Source organism: Nansenia antarctica, assembly GCF_963989245.1.
Source record: "Nansenia antarctica genome assembly, chromosome: 8".
NCBI classification, from domain to species: Eukaryota; Metazoa; Chordata; class Actinopteri; order Argentiniformes; family Microstomatidae; genus Nansenia; species Nansenia antarctica.
Window position 1 is genome coordinate 33,930,329 of NC_137678.1, and position 17,500 is coordinate 33,947,828.

Here is a 17,500-nt window from a genome sequence, read left to right on the forward strand (position 1 = left end):
CCCTTGTCAATTTTAAATACAGATACTAATCTGTATGCCAAAGTTCTAGCCTCACGGCTGGAACCATTTATGACTACCTTAGTGCATGAAGACCAAACAGGCTTCATTAAAAGTCGCCTTGCCTCAGTCAATGTTCGCCGCCTTCTCCATATTATTGACTCTTCGAATACTACTGACTCATCAAATGCTATCCTCTCCCTTGATGCTGAGAAAGCCTTTGATCGTCTCGAGTCGCACTTCTTATGGGTGGTTTTACGCTATATGGGCTTTGGAGATAATTATGTAGCCATGATAAAACTACTATATTCCAACCCGACAGCAATGGTTCTGACAGGGAACATATGCTCTAAACAATTCTCAGTATCCCGCAGCTCGCGCCAGGGTTGCCCTCTCTCTCCTCTGCTGTTTGCCCTATCTCTTGAACCTGTGGCCCAGGCCGTTCGCCAATCAGTCACCCATGATCCTATTACGGTCCACAACACCAAACATCACATATCTCTGTATGCTGATGATATCCTTCTTTTTATTCTGAATATCCCTCAGTCACTTCCCCATCTTCTAAATATCTTTAATAATTTTAGCCGAATTTCGGGTTACAAAATTAACTGGGGAAAATCAGCTCTATAACCACTGAATACCTCAGCTAGACAGTTAGATATCCCACTAAACATCCCAGTCGTCCAGAATATTAAATATCTAGGTATCTCTATCTACTCCTCGATTTCTAACACAGTATTATAAGAATGTGTTGAAGGAGGTAGAATCCGATCTACAAAGGTGGAAAACTTCACCCCTCTCATTTAATTCCCGTATCTCAGTTGTTAAAATTAATATTCTTCCACGTTTTTTTTTTTAGTTCCATGCTTTCTCTAGCCCCACCAAGCGGTTATTGGAAGAAACTACACTCTATCTCTTCTCATTTTATATGGGGGAGGAAGAAGCCCAGACTTAAATTCTCAACCCTCCAGAGGCAAAAAAGTGAAGGGGGATTGGGTCTACCAAACTTCGAATGGTATTATTGGTCCTTTGTGCTGCGTCCTCTCTCCACATGGTTTGAACCGCTGCTCTTGTATCTTGGCGCCAGGGTGCGAAATAAGGGGGAGCTCGGGGAGCTATAGCTCCCCTAGTGGTGACATGAGCTCCCCTGGAAACATGGTTTGTGAAATTTTGGGGGAGCTCTAAAATATTCCAAGTTGTGACGGATTTTACCTGGTGTAATATGATTTGTAGAGGCATACAATCTATTTTGATGTTGGTATTAGGTATATAAATGATATATAATAGCCTATATAGCCTACATATAGGCCTTTATTGGCTACAACTATGCGACAGTAACTTGCAGCGGGGTGCACTGACGCTGAACCCCTCATAGTGATAAGTAGGTGGACAATGCGTGGTGCTGAAATAGCCGACATGCGGTGTGTGGTTTGAAAAAAGTAACGCCAGCTCAGTAAATAATTCAAACTTAATGTTTACTTATAGGCTATGTGAATGTGACTGCACCACACATGTGAACAGTAACAAAGCAAATGCAGTTTAATTGTATGAAAAACATTGACAACTAAATCGGCGCAAAAAAGAAGAAGAAGCTGAATCCGCTTAGCCTATGCTCCTGAAAAACATTTAATGACAGCGCAAACACGCTACATTACTAGGGATAATAATTACAATGAATAAATTAATAAATTCATTAAAAATAGAAAAAATAATATTAGGCTATTAAATCTCACTTAATGAGAAAACTGGCATCTCCCATCGGTCACTATTTGTTGGCTATCTGGTGATATGGACGTCTTTGAGTGTCTAGAAAAGCGCTATAAGTCTAATGTAATATTATTATTTATTATTATTATGGACGACACTTTAATCCGGCAGTTCTCAAGGTTTTTATGCACCAATCGATTCCTCTAGTCCGTCTTTATCGCATTCATTGATGAAAAGGACAACTCGCATGTATAGGTGGAAGGGAACATTCATTGTGAGCACGGAAAATGTGAGTCTCTCACAACGGCTTTGCATTGATGAAACCAGGTAGGATGAACGCATAGTTCGCTGTCCATTCCTGTTTAAATGCCCTGTTTTCACCGTCAACTTTCCTCTTTAGACCTTTGGAGAGTGACATTATGTTTCTCTTGCTAGCTATCAGGTTAAATGTTTAGCTAACTTCACCCGGCACGCAAACAACCAATCCAATAATAATGTGACCTTGTAAGTCTGGGAGGAGGGGGGAATCATTATCAGAATAAAACTATGTTAAATAATTATTAGAATAAGTTAGGCTGCGCTACATCGTCAGTCCACACATGTATTATTCAAAACTATGGAAAAGGGTGAAACTAGGGTGAGAATCACAACACAAACTCGCTAGTCAAGCCAAAATACAGCAGCGAAATGGATTGGACTGCTACCTAGTTAACTAAAACACTACTTTACATTGTTACCTAGTTAACTAGAACACTACTTTACATTGTTACCTAGTTACTAGAACACTACTTTACATTGTTACCTAGTTAACTAGAACACTACTTTACATTGTTACCTAGTTAACTAGAACACTACTTTACATTGTTACCTAGTTAACTAGAACACTACTTTACATTGTTACCTAGTTAACTACAACACTACTTTACATTGTTACCTAGTTAACTAGAACACTACTGTACATTGTTACCTAGTTAACTAGAACACTACTTTATATTGTTACCTAGTTAACTAGAACACTACTTTACATTGTTACCTACGGTAGTTAACTAGAACACTACTGTACATTGTTACCTAGTTAACTACAACACTACTTTACATTGTTACCTAGTTAACTAGAACACTACTTTACATTGTTACCTAGTTAACTAGAACACTACTGTACATTGTTACCTAGTTAACTAGAACACTACTGTACATTGTTTAGCAGTACATCGACTTTATTCATAGGACATACTTTACCCCATATCTCCTACATAAAATAAAGACCATACCCTCACCTAACTGCACTCTGTGCACACAAAATACAGTTGGCACTTTTTTGCACATGGTATGGGAATGCCCTGGAGTTGTGGATTTCTGGAGGAAGGTTTGTGACACATTGTCCCTCATCCTGTCCAAGCAGATCTCACACTCACCATCAGTCCTAAATCAGTCCTGTCATCAGCTAAATGACAGTTCAACTCTGGATTTACATACTAAACAAAGACGCATCTGGCTGGCCGGCCTTACAGCGGCCAAAAGACTTATAGCTTGCAGGTGGAAGTCACCCCATTTCCTGACCATACAGAGGTGGATCTTGGACTTTATAGACTTAGCCAGCATGGAACATTGGATAGCTAATAGACATCAGGCAATCTCTGACAATGTTTCATGCTGGGACCAAACTATCAGCATTCTCAAGACGCTACTATAGGCTAATCAATTTGCTCCTTCCATGGGGTCCTGTGGGGTGGGGGAGGGTGGCGGGGGGGTTGTGATTGGGCGGGTGGGTGGGAGGTCTTTGGCGGGAGGGGCATTTGTGGGAGGAGGGGGAGGTAGGGGACTATTGGGGTAAAGGGAGATTGGGAAGGGGGGGGGGTGGAAGATTTATGGGAATTTTGTATTTGTACTGGTAGATCGTATTTTTGTTATTGTATTTTCTCCTTTGTTTATTTGTATGTTACCACTCCCTTGTTTTACTCCCTGAAATAATAATAAAACATTCATCACAAAAAAAAAGAATTAATAAACATGCTAATGATAATCATTGCCATATAGCTTTAGTAAAAATATTGTTTTTTTTTATTAAGAATCTCTTTACTGGCCTTCCATGTTCCTCCAAGAGAAGCTGTCTGAACATCTCCCCCCCCCCCCCCAGATGGGCTGCTGTGCCATCCTGAGGATGCTGCTGAGACACGGGGGCAAGGTGACGGGAAAGGACGGCCACGGGGTGACGCCAATGGGCATCGCAGCAGAATACGGCCACGCAGACATCCTGGATATTCTCATAGAACATGGTGAGCCGACCCCCCCCCCCCCCCCCCCCATACTGTTTCTCCTGAAACATCTACTAACCCCCTGTAGTGTTTCTCCAGTGTCTATTCATTATTATTTTTATTTTTTAAATCTTCCTTTTTCTAGCACGACTGCCATTGGCCTCTGGCCTGAGCAAGATTACTTTTCCTGCTACGCCTGGTGGATAGATGATTCGCTTACTTAGTCAAAATGTATTGATTGTAAGTCGCTTTGGAATAAGGCGTCTACCAAATGCCAAAAATGTAAATGTAATGTAAATTACCAGACATGATTTGGAGAGCCAACTAATCTGTCTGATACAGAGACCCTTCTCTACTACTGTTTGTGGATCGACATACTGTATGAGTGAACCAGTGTTGTTGTCCTCCTCTGGTTGTCCACCAGGTGGCGATGTGAATGCCCAGGCCACCAACAGGGACACTGTTCTGTATGATGCTGCTGGTTCAGGCAACCTTGACTGCATTGACCTTCTCCTAGAACACGGAGCCAACCCCAACATAGCTAGCCTGGCCTTCCAGCTGCCCATCCACAGGGCTGCCTATGAGGGACACTACCTGTGAGTGCCCCCCCCCCCCCCCCCCCAAATACCACTAACATACCCTCCCACTTTCACCACAGGAATAGGTCAACAGATCCTACATAACAGCACCTACCGTATTATATCATTATACAGTATAGCAGGGTTGGGGTCAATTCCATTTTAATTAAGTCAATTCAGGAATTTCAGTTTACTTCCTGAATTGAAATGGAATTGGCCCAACCGTCCAGTATAACAGTAACGGTATTCAAAACTATAACCACACATTTGAGATAAACGACAGAGAGGAGTCACAGACGAGAACAGGGCAGCACGCAGATTTCTGCTTAGTTGTTTTATTTATTAATCCTACATCATTTCTGCTCATAAAGCTCAAGGGAAATGACCATAATGAGCAATCTAGATTATATTATATTAGATTAGATTCAACTTTATTGTCATTGCGTCGAGTACAAATACCAGACAACGAAATGCAGTTTAGCATCTAACCAGAAGTGCAAATAGTGATATAATGATATAAGCTCATGACATGACAAAGTTAGTGATAGGTACAGTATGGCATGTACGGTAGACTCGAGGTATATACAGAGGTATATATATATGACGGTCCCTTCCTCTGGCGCGTGGCAGAGTGCTGAGGACGTTCATCCCCGTCACCACCAAGCGAGCCCTGCGTCTGTCTGCGATGAGCCCCCTCCACTCAGCTGCAGACGGGGGGCACGCCACCTGCCAGGAGCTGCTGATAGAGAAGGGCTTCGACCTCAATAATCTGCTGGAGGACCACATCTCAGGTGGGTCTGGGACCTGTAGATGGACTGCACTTATATAGCACCTTATTAGACTATACTTATATAGCACCTTATTAGATTATACTTATATAGCACCTTAGTCCAAAGCACTTTACAACGGCCTCTCATTCATTCATCCATTCACACACACATTCATACACCAATGGCGGCAAGCTACCACGCAAGGCGCCGGCCCGCTCATTGGGAGCAATTTGGGGTTCAGTGTCTTGCCCAAGGACACCTCGGCATGTGGCCAGCCGGGGATCAAACCATTTTTCATTCATTTTTGTTTGTATTATCAGACAACTACGGAGACATGCGGCGCAGCGCCCTCTACTTCACTGTGTCTAACGGAGACGTCACCTGCACAGAGATGCTGCTGGCCGCTGGGGCCAAGCCCAACCTGGACCCCCTGCGCTGCCTCCTAGTGGCCGTGCGTGCTGGGAGGTAGGGCAGGAGCAGGAGAGCTGACCCTTGACACTGACCAAAAAAGGGTTATTAATAATAATAATAATCATTATCATCATCATCATCATAATAATAATAATAACAACATAAATCTATATAGCGCCTTTCAGGGGACCCAAGGTCGAAGGTTCCATGTAGAATAATTTTGGGTTCCATTTTAGAACCTTCTGTGTGCTAGGTAGTTGGGGGGGAGAGGTATGCTAATGGTGCTACTGGAGCAGGAGGTGTGAGCCCACACAATGACATCAGGAAGAAATGTTGTGAAAAAAAGTCTCTTCAAGAAATGGAAGACTCTAGGCACAGACTAATTATCTCTATTCTGCACTATTATAACTGGGAGACAAACTGACCCGTCAGAGAACTACCCTGAATGAAACAATTGAAACATAATGTGAGGGCAGGGCTGGTGACACCGGGAACAAGTCAGCAACCAATCAAATTATTCAGACTTTCGTTTCATCAACGTTGTTGAAAATCAATGACACACTCGCTAGTCAAGCCTACCTACCACGCTTACCACTACTACCTAGTTAACTATAACATTACATTGTTAGCGGGCTCACAAAACAAGCTCTGTCATTGATTTTCTTTACTATTTCAGACCTGGGGGTCTAAATAGTATTTGAAATCATTCTGCCTAGAGTCTCTCTAGAGTGCCAGATTGGTGGGGGTTTGTCTTTTGGTTGCATTGGTTACATTGCATCAGGCAAACTCAATCTAGCACAGATAACCATTTCAAATGATAAAAAAAAAAAAAAAAAAAAAAAGACTTCAACCCATGTCTGATACCAGTCTGTATTGACCTGATGTCCAGGTCTGACATCAGTCTGCATTGACCTGATGTCCAGGTCTGACACCAGTCTGTATTGACCTGATGTCCAGGTCTGACACCAGTCTGTATTGACCTGATGTCCAGGTCTGACACCAGTCTGTATTGACCTGATGTCCAGGTCTGACACCAGTCTGTATTGGTCTGGTCTCCAGGTATGAGCTGGTGCGTCTGCTGCTGGCCCATGGGGCGGAGGTGAACTGCTTCTTCAGGATGCTCAGCAACACAGAGTTCCCCACAGCGCTGCAGTACTGCCTCCCAGACCAGACCATGCTGAGACTGCTGCTCAACAACGGATACGACGCAGAGAGGTGGATGGATGGATGGATGGATGGATGGATAGATAGATAGATAGATAGATAGATAGATAGATAGATGGATGGACGGACGGACGGACGCATTTTATTGATTCCTGAGGGGAAATTCAGTACTGAGACGACTGGCTCATTGGCTACACACAGCTACACTACAACACTTCAATACTACCATACTACTTCAAGAGTGCCACAAGGTTATGACTGAGTGTAACCTGTGGGGTTTGAACCAGCGGCCTCTCGCACACTGCAAAAAGAAAATGGGGGAAATATTACTTAAAATAAGCAAAATTAGCTGCCAACAGAACAGGAAGATTTCACTTGCCAAGATTGTTTTTAAAACAAGTAAAAGATATCTTAAGATATAGTAGTGCAGTCAGACAAAAAACAAGCAAATATAGGTTTAAGATATTTCATACTTAGATTTACTTTTTGCAGTGCATAGATTCCAGACACAAGGACAACCACATGGTGCAAAGACTACGTCCTGGTTTAGAAGAGCTACACAGGCAGAGATATGCCATCACTAGAGCATGATTCCCATCACCTCTGCTTCACGAGAGACCGCTAAAACTTAAAGATGGATGGATAGACGGACGGAGGCAGGCAGGCAGGCAGGCAGGCAGGCAGACAGACAGATAGACAGGCAGGCAGGCAGACAGACAGACAGATAGACAGGCAGGCAGACAGGCAGGCAGGCAGGCAGACAGACTCCTAGTTAAAGATGACAGTTGTGGTCTTCATCTCTCTACAACACACAACTCTTGCAGGTGCTTCCAGTGTAACCATACCAGGAGCCAGGACACAGACTGCTCCTGGAGCGAGCTCCACAACCGGGCCTGTCACATCTACTGTCACACTGACAGAGTGTCAGTAAGTACTGCTGGCCCACACTCTTGGGGTGGCGGTCCTCTGTGCCTCAGTTGGGTCAGTTTAATAGGCTTCGATTCCCGCTGGGACTATACAAAAAAATGTATGCACTCACTAGAATGTAAGTCGCATTGGATAAAAGCGTCAGCTAAATGGCTTATATATATATATATATTATACGTGTGTGAATATATACACAATGGGTTCGGAAAAGTATTCAGACCCCCTTACATTTTTCACCCTTTGTCATATTGCAGCCATTTGCTAAAATCAATTAATTTCATTTATTTCCTCGTTCATGCACACACAGCACCCTATTGTCAGAAAAACACAGACTTGTAGAAATGTTTGCAGATTTATTACAAAATAAACACTAATTGATTTTAGCAAATGGCTGGAATATGACAAAGAGTGAAACATTTAAGGGGGTCTGAATACTTTCCGAACCCACACACAGTATATTATATTATCATGGGGAAAAAGGTTGTAGTTTACTGAATAAGGGTTCCTCATTGGTCCCTGTAGGGGAACCCTTCTAGGTGCCACATAGAACCCATTCCCCAGAGGGTTCTACATGGAACCCAAAAGAGTTATTCATAAGGTTCCCATATAGGGACAAATGAAGAACTATTTTTCTTCTTCTAAACGTGTATGTATACTCAACCTCTGTGAGACGACTCCCTCTCTCTGTCCCCGGTCCAGTTCTGTGACTTCATCTCCATGGCGTGGGTGGTCCACCTGTCTGGGGCCGTGGTGCAGACCCTCCTGGACTACGTCCGACACCCGGCCCTCTGCGTCAACCTCCAACGGATCCTGGAGAAACGGAGAGAGTGGCCGAAGATCTGTGACGTCCTGGGTGAGGCAGAGGCACTGGCCCACAGTATTATTATTATTATTATTATTATTATTTATTATTTTTTTTACATTTTAACCATTTAGCAGACGCTTTTATCCAAGTCAACTTAATCAAAATAGTGAATATACCACCACTCATCCGTGATCAGTCTCTGCTGGGGTGCTGGAACTGAAGAGTATCAATAGAGTGCAAAATAACAGCATCCGCACACTCAAACACTGTGTAAAACCTTCTTCTTCATCTGCTTTATGCCTGAAGAAGGTCTATGACTGAATGCTCACAATAAAACTAAGTTTTTGCACAGTGTTTGAGTGTGCGGATGCTGTTATTTTGCAATCCAAGTCAATTTACAATAAGAGATTACAGGGAGTCTCCCTGGAGTAATTTAGGGTTAAGTGCCTTACTCAAGGGCACACTACTGGTGGTGGTGTTCCCAGGTGGGGTTTGACGTCATGACCTTCTGATCACATGTCCAACTCACTATCCACTAGTCCACCACTAACCCCCATTGACATGCTGCGTTAGCATTAGCGCACGCTGCGTTAGCGTTACTCAGACGTGTTGTTTTTGTGGCCTTCCCCCAGGTAACCCCAGGTCCCTGCAGCACCTGTGCAGACTAGAGATCAGGAGACTGATGACCTCCAGGAGACTGTGTGACCCTGACATCATGTCTGCTGTCCCCTTCCCTCCAGCGGTCAAGAATTACCTCTTATACAGGGAATATGACCTGTACGGATCATCCTCATCACCGTCATCCTCACTCTCATGAGGGTGTTTAAGTCAGTACCAAATTAATTGGGGCAGCTGTGGCTCAGGAGGTACAGCTGGCGTCTAATGATCGCAAGGTCGGCGGTTCAATCCCCGGCTGTCCACCTGTCGAGGTGTCCTTGGGCAAGACACTGAACCCCAAATTGCTCCCAATGAGCGGGCTGGTGCCTTGCATGATAGCTTGGCCGCCATTGGTATGTGAATGTGTGTGTATGGGTGAATGAGAGGCCATTGTAAAGCGCTTTGAAATAAGATGCCATATAAGTGCAGTCCATTTACCATTTGGTATCCTAATCTATCTGCGCATGTAATTGATTTACAGAAATCTTACATTGATGTCAATGGGAATAACTTTGGACATAATATCATGGAGCATAATATCGCTTTGACAATAATCCATAATATTGAGTTGGCCCTATTCAGATAATGAATATGGCTGTCTGAGTAGCATAGCGGCGGAGGGCAGGCCCGCGGCAATGAGTTGGTGGGGATAACTGAATAGGACATAAATATGTTTTATGGAGGGCAGGCAGCGTCTGCCCTGTAGAGGGAGCTACAGGACTGTGGTGGAGAGTGGATGATGGCATAATTGGTACCAGCCTGGTGTCCAATTACCCCATCTCCCACTCTCCACCATAGTCCGGTAGCTCCCTCTACAGGCCAGATGCTACCTGCCCCCCACAATGTTGTCCATGCCAATGACGATTTCACTGTGAAGGTTGGAATGGATAATCATTTTTGACAGACGAAATGAACATACTATCAGTTGTAGGTGACAAATATAACAACAAGGTAAAGTGCCTATGACATCACAGTCTAAGCACTCAAGCCTGTAGCGAAGCACCAAATTCAACCTGCTGCATGTTTACAAATGCTATGATGGTTCAGTGACTGTGAATTATTTTGTTTTGCTGTAAATAATTATTACATCTTACATCTTATTGCTATATATAGAGGTTAAATCAAAGAGTCTGTTTGTTTGTCTACATTACAACATAAAACTATGAACAAAATTAAATAAAATACACACTGCGCACCCTGACTCACTTTAGACCAGGATACAGTTCACCTAAACTCCTCAGAAAAAGTTTGGAAACGTTATTTTGGTCGATTATTCCTCCCCTTTAATAATACCAATTGGTTATCGGGCATGAGCTAGGGTCAAGGATGGAGCAAGGGTTAGGCCTGGAGCTAGGGTTAGGGCTGGAGCTAGGGTTAGGGCTGGAGCTAGGGTCCCAAGACATTATATTTTTTTGGAGGACTGTTGGATGGTCCATTGAGTCCATCTTAATGCAAGGATAATAGTTAATGTCATTTTGGAATCAATGTCTTTGATTTGCATAGGAATCAATGATCAGGTTGTCATTATAAATTGAGCAAATGGAGAGGAACAAAACTGTTCAGGAATGTGACCCTGAGGCCTGAGGAGACAAAAATGTACAAAGTTGAATGGTGGAGATGAAAAAGCACAGTCGATGGGACAACATCATCTCTACAAAATTGGTCTACAGTATAACCAAGTGGCCCAAAAAAAATTCCCAGTTTCTGCACCATCTCTCATGTGAAGAATAGTGGTAGCTGTATCAATTTATGGCTATATTTGTCATTGGCAGGGAGTTTGTCAGGATCAAGAGAAAAGTATACAATTTGAGAGTTGGTAGTGACATCCTAATCTACACAGTGTGTAATTGATTCCTATGCAAATCAGAGGCCCTATAAAAACAAAGATATTGATTCCAAAATTACATTAACTATTATCCTTGCATTAAGATGAACTCAATTCAACTTACTGGGTGATTTGTTGATGACATTTTTGTCAGTCTTTTTAGCAAATGTTATGCACATGAAGTATTTCTGTGTTTCAATTTGAATACATTTTCAGAAATTTCTAAAAATTTTGTCATTATGGGGTATTGTGTGTGGATTGATGCCAATTTCTTATGCCCCCCCTTGTCGATTAAACCCCGGCCTATCGAAAACACCCGTCAATCGGAAACTCCAACCCCCCGACAAAACATGTGTGTGTGTGTGTGTGTGGGGGGGGGGGGGGGGGGGTGCCACATAAAAAATCTTGCTTAGGGCCACAAAAGTCCTAGGGCCGGCCCTGGTGTTGAGTGAACAGGCCTAGTGTTACCAGTCTCACTTGTTATCTGGGCAACAACATTCCAGCCTTGTCAACAGGAGCCTGCTGCTCAGAGACATGCAGAGTGGACATGGTGTTCTTGCCATCAAGCCCTCTGTCCAGCTACACTTCCCCACTGGGACCATACGGTATACTGAAACATATACGCACTCACTGCAATGTACTGTAAGTCGCTTTGGATAAAAGCATCAGCTAAATGGCATACACTATTATAATGATAACAATTATAATAATAATTGTTTTTATTGCCATGCAATCAACTTGTCAAATTCAACAATTGTTGGAATTTGGTATTTTATGCTCTAGGCAAAAGGTCAGCCATAGACGGCAACCCTGGAGCAATTATGGGTTCAGTGCCTTGCTCAAGGACACCTCGACACGTGGCCAGCCATTGTCAACATCTAGCTAGTATGTTTACTCTAGAATGGACAGAGGAACAACATCTAACCACAAAATATAACCCCCCAATCCCAGATCAAATAGTGGATTTGCTGTTTCATTAGTAGTGACAAGCTATTTTTGGCTGGAGAGAGGAAGAGATAGGCCCTGTAGCAGGCAGCCAACCACTAGGCCGATGAGATTTATGACTGGGCAATTCTGATAGAGAGAACATGTGAGCCAGTTTTAAGCTCTATAAACTACACTATCGACATTCTTTTTGCCCTCCAAAACAAGTACTATCCTTCAGGCCGTCAGAGAATTACACTGCTATCGTACAGTATGATGGTCTGTCTAAAAGCCTGGTAGAAAAGAGAAGGAACATCACACAGGGACACTGCACACCTCACTGTCAGCTCTGAGAAAACAAAAAATTATGATAAACCCTCTTTCAAATTATTGCTACCGCTATTTTCTGTATTTTCATTTTATGTAAAATCCACTAAAAAGGCCAAGAAAGGTCAATCCATTTTGTCATTATTCGATGACACCATGAAACCATGTGTTCACTGTAACCTTGTTGGACGACCAGACGTGTGTCACAACAATGTTGAATAGTGATAAAGACACTTGAAGGTGACAAAGCCAAAATAGACCTACACACGCTCTCCAACTGAATAAACAAACCACTTGGTTCAAACCAGTAATGTAACAAGTACTACAACAGCATTGCAATTACAAACTGCTGTAAGTAAGCTCTCGATGATCTCTAGTGTGTCATGTATGATGTCATGATGGCTGTTCTATAGAGGTCTCTTGGTGTGTCTCTCCCTTTGTCGGTGCTTCTCAGTGTGTGTCTGTATCTTTGTGTGTGTGTGTGTGTGTGTGTGTGAGAGAGAGAGTGTGAGTGTGAGTGTGTGTGTGTGTGTTTTCTCTCTGTTTTAGAATCTGTGCCCAGGGCGCCCTAAACCGGTGTAGTTTGGTGCGTGTTTAGATAAATTGACTGTGACTATGACTGTGTGTGTGTGAGAGTGTGAGTGTGTGTGTGTGTGTGTGTGTGTGGGAGTGAGAGTGTGTTTCTGTGTTTGTCTTTCTCTCTGTCTGTGCGTCTGTCTCTGTGTGTGTGTGTGTGTGTGTGTGTGTATGTGTGAGTGGGTGAGTGTGTGTGTGTGTGTGTGTGTGTGTGTATGTGTGAGAGAGTGTGAGTGTGTGTTCCTCACTGTCTCTCTCTCTGTGTTTCTGTGTTTGTCTTCCTCTCTGTCTGTGTATCTGTCTCGGGGTGTCTCTCGCAAGTTGGGCTTTTTTTGGCCATGAACAAAGCGCCCGGGACTCGCTGACATGCCCTCCCTGGACCTCTCTCTGAGCTCACTCGCTTTTTGTGGCTCTATCTCTCTGACCAGCGCCTCCCAAAAAAGCCTCATGCATCATGGGCCGACGCTTTGTTACGCTCCCCCCTGATCCCTCTCTTAAGGCCCCTGCAGCAGCTGGAGAGATTAGAGCAAAAGGAGAACAGGACACACACACTCACACACCCGTCTCTCTCACACACACATCATCTATCTCACATACACTCACACACATACCAACAACCCAACCAGGCCCCCCTGTTGTTCCCCCTCCAAGAACCAGCACAGAGAAAAACACTGACTCGCACCCCACACAGAGACTCACACCCCCCACAGAGGCACCCCTTTGTCTGGACTCAGACAAGAGAGCCCAGAACCAAGACAACCAAGAGAACCAAGAGAACCAAGAGAACCAAGAGAGCCCAGCACCCACCGGGATCAGAATCCAACCCCAGGGAGACCTCACCTCCGACTGGAGCCTCACACCCCAAGGCAGAACCCACCACCCTGACCACCCTGACCACCCTGACCACCAGCCTCTGGTCATGAGCTGCTTTGGCTACCGTCGGGAGCTGAGCAAGTATGAGGACGTGGATGAGGATGAGCTGCTGGCCTCCCTGAGCCCAGAGGAGCTGGCGGAGCTGGAGAAGGAGCTGGCGGACATCGACCCGGACTCCAACGTGCCGATCGGCCTGAGACAGAGAGACCAGACGGAGAAGACCCCCACGGGAACCTTCAGCAGAGAGGCCCTGCTCAAGTACTGGGAGACGGAGACTCAGAAGCTGCTGGAGGACGAGATAGCGGGATGCAGCCCCAAACCAGTGAGTTTCTTATCCAGCGTGACTATGACGGTTTATTATTATTAATAATAATAATAATAATAATACATTAGACTTATATAGCGCTTTTCTAGACACTCAAAGACGCTTTACAAACTGAAAAGATCGAGTAGTAATGCTGGGGACACATGGGAAGGAGGGGGAGGGTTAACTGGTGAAGGCAAGCTTGAAGAGGTGGGTTTTGAGGGCCTGTTTAAATGTTGGCAGGGTGTTGGCCTGTCTGATGTGGTTTAAATCTAACCTGTGGTGTTGTCACATTGTTATGATGATGCCATAGTGTGGTGACGGTGAATTCTTAGACATAATTTCATGAGAAAGTTTAGTCAGTGTAGTTTCAAGTTGTTCTACAGTATACTTGTATACAATCGTCTGGAACTGTCCGGTACAACAGAGTCCCTTAAAGGGACCTTTATGTTGACTGGCATAGTGAAACAACAACAACATTGTTATGTTAGAATTACAGTATTGAACAAAAGGTTAGAAAGAATCAATGAGAAATATATATATTCATATTTTAGTATCTGGTATTTACTAATAATGACTGATTTGATTGTCACTTTGTGTCTAAATGCAGGATGAGGAGGAAGAGGAGGCAGAGAAGAGTGAGGAAGAGTGCGTGACAGAGAGCGACAGCGAAGCAGAGGAAGAGAAGGATGAAGAGAGCGAGAAACAACAGAAAGAGTGTGAAGATCAAGAGGAAGAAGAGGAGGAGGAGGAGGAAGAGGAGAGTGAGGAAGATGATGCTGTGACAGAGGATGAAGATGAACCCGAGGAGGAGTTCAAAGCCGCCCCCCCCCCAGAAGATTCTGCTCCTCAGCATCAGCAGCAGGTCGACGCCCTCAGGCTACTGAGACCCCCGAGAGTGGAGCCTATGAGAATAACTCCTCCCCCTCCCCCTCTTGACAACGACCCCACAACAGTCAACCCGACTGTCGTCGACGACGCCCTCGAGGCAGTCCTTAGCAACGACCCCAACCTCACCGAGGTCAACCTCAACAACATCGACGACATCAGCAAAGAGACTCTGATCCGGTTCGCCGAGGCTCTGAGGTCGAACACACACGTGCGTCTCTTTAGCCTGGCGAACACCCACGCCGATGACCAGGTCGCCCTCTCCATAGCCAAGACGCTACGCGAGAACACCTCCATCACCAGCCTCAACGTCGAGTCAAACTTCGTCACGGGCAAAGGAGTGCTGGCCTTGGTGCAGGCCCTGCCTGGGAACAGAACGCTCACCGAGCTGCGCTTCCACAACCAGAGACACATGTGTGGAGGCCAGGTCAGTCAGTCTGTCAATCTGCCTGTTGACTCAGCTTGTTGATGTCAATATACCTGTCAATCTACCTGTTGACTCGTACTAGCTTGTTGAAACTATACCGCAGGGGTTCTAAAACATATTACTCAAAGGTCCGCATCTGATTTTTATTCAAGATCTGAGGTCCAGAATGATTGTTGACAAACAAAATAACATTTTATCAACTCACTTATAACTTTTAAGCAACATACACTCGAGTTCAAGACAAGTGAAGATAGTCTGTAGTATATTAGTATACTGGCATGGTTTTCACATAGTAAAAAAACTAATTATTTCACTTTCTCTCTCTCCCTCTCTCTGCCCACACCCTTTCTCTCTCCCTCCCTGCCCACACCCTTTCTCTCTCCCTCCCTCCCTCCCTCCCTCCCTCCCTCCCTTCCCCAGGTGGAGATGGATATGGTGAAGGTACTGAGGGAGAACCACACCCTGATCAAGCTGGGTTACCAGTTCCATCTGCCGGGCCCCAGGATGAGCATGACAGGCATCCTGACACGGAACCTGGACTTCCAGAGGCAGAGACGGCTGCAGGAACAGAGGCAGCAGCAGGGGGCGCTAGAGGTCCCTGTTAACCCACGCACCACCGCTCTGCAGAAGGCCACCTCACCCTACAACTCACCCCGGGCCTCTCCCTGGTCCTCGCCCAAACTCCCCCGCAACGACACCACCAAGAAGCACACACCCCCACTGCCTCCCCCTCCCCCACCTCCTCCTCCTCCTCCTCCCCCTCTCCCTCCCTCCTCCCAGCCCCCACCGAAGAAGAATAAACCCACCAGAAAGATCGCAGAGGTGATCAGGTTGCATGAGGAGGGCAGCAAGAAGCAGCACGGCAAGAAAGGCAAGAAAGGGAAGAAGGGAGGAGGAGGAGGGAAAGAGAAGGAGACGAACAGCATCTTGAAGGAGCTGAAGAACGCTCTGAGACCCGTGGCAGACAAGAGAGGAGAGGAGGCGAGCAGGCCGTCCACACCGCTGCGCTCGTCACACGACCAGCTCATGGACTCGATTCGCAACAGCAGCATACGCTCCCTCCGACGGGTGAGTGTGTGTCTGTGTGTCTGTGTGTCTGTGTGTGTGTGTGAGTGTGCCCTCCATTCAGCCCATATGTTTTCGTAGTTGGGTCAAACTCCTGACCCAACCAGCAGGTTAGAGAACAGGCAAAAACAAAATGCTGACACCAGTGAGAGTTCCCAGACTCACATACCACTGGGGAACCTGGTCAGCACTCTATCACCAATCTGCACAATCTGCTCTAACACTCTATCACCACAAGACTAGAAACAGGGGGAAATAACTAACATGTATCCATCTAAGCAAGCCTGCAGACAGTATGTCATCTTAGGAAAGCAAAAATACTAAGCCCTACAGTACATTCTAGCTGTCATTCCGCAGATTTCATAGTCTCATTAAAACTGGTGACGGAGGACCATCACACGAGTCATTCCCTGTGGTTGAAGTGGTATGTTCCGATACACCACAGTGAAATCCATTCAAATGTCACCGCCCCCCATCTGCCCCCTGCCCCCCCCCCACACACACACACACACACATACACACATACACACACAAACACCAACGTAAGCAAAACAAAGAAAACGCTCCCATGATAATAATAATAGTTTTATTGCCATGAAATCAACTTGTCAGTCTATTGTTGGTCTTTGGTATTTTATGCTCTACGCAAGGAGTCGGCCATAGACAGGGGTTCCGTGCCTTGCTCAAGGACACCTCGACATGTGGCCAGCCGAGGTTCGAGCCGCCGAACTGCCGACCTTGCGATCATTAGACGCAGGCTCTACCTCCTGAGTCACTGCCGCCCCGGGCATGATAGAGAGAGAGCGAGGAGAGTGAGAGAGAGAGAAAACATTTTGTGAGAAACAGAGAGAGTAAAGAATAGTTCCTCGAATGTCTCAGTGTGTCTCGTTGTGGAAAATCAGCGTTGCCCTCAGATGGCAGGGTCACCGGGCTGTGAATTCCTGCCACTTACTGCAGTTATAAATAGACTCATGTCACTGCTGTTTCGATAAGAGACATGCCTTACGTTACCACAGCACA

At 45.2% G+C, this 17,500-nt stretch overlaps 2 protein-coding genes across 2 annotated transcripts in view; both read left to right on the forward strand.

Moving 5' to 3' along the window:
- LOC308164146 (ankyrin repeat and SOCS box protein 15-like) overlaps positions 1–9,431 on the forward strand; it is a gene marked incomplete at both ends in the record, with an annotated part of 11,803 nt that extends 2,372 nt beyond the window's left edge. The window contains 8 exons of the mRNA XM_080538292.1: positions 3,842–3,980; positions 4,384–4,555; positions 5,168–5,328; positions 5,628–5,772; positions 6,778–6,933; positions 7,707–7,809; positions 8,509–8,662; positions 9,247–9,431. Of these exons, the coding sequence (XP_080394418.1) occupies positions 3,842–3,980; positions 4,384–4,555; positions 5,168–5,328; positions 5,628–5,772; positions 6,778–6,933; positions 7,707–7,809; positions 8,509–8,662; positions 9,247–9,431 (1,215 nt within the window). The remainder of the gene's footprint in view (positions 1–3,841; positions 3,981–4,383; positions 4,556–5,167; positions 5,329–5,627; positions 5,773–6,777; positions 6,934–7,706; positions 7,810–8,508; positions 8,663–9,246) is intronic.
- A 4,411-nt stretch (positions 9,432–13,842) lies between these two features.
- Positions 13,843–17,500, forward strand: part of lmod2b (leiomodin 2 (cardiac) b) — a gene marked incomplete at both ends in the record, with an annotated part of 4,074 nt that continues 416 nt past the window's right edge. Inside the window, 3 exons of the mRNA XM_080537770.1 lie at positions 13,843–14,118; positions 14,711–15,415; positions 15,836–16,483. Coding sequence (XP_080393896.1) covers positions 13,843–14,118; positions 14,711–15,415; positions 15,836–16,483 — 1,629 coding nt within the window. The remainder of the gene's footprint in view (positions 14,119–14,710; positions 15,416–15,835; positions 16,484–17,500) is intronic.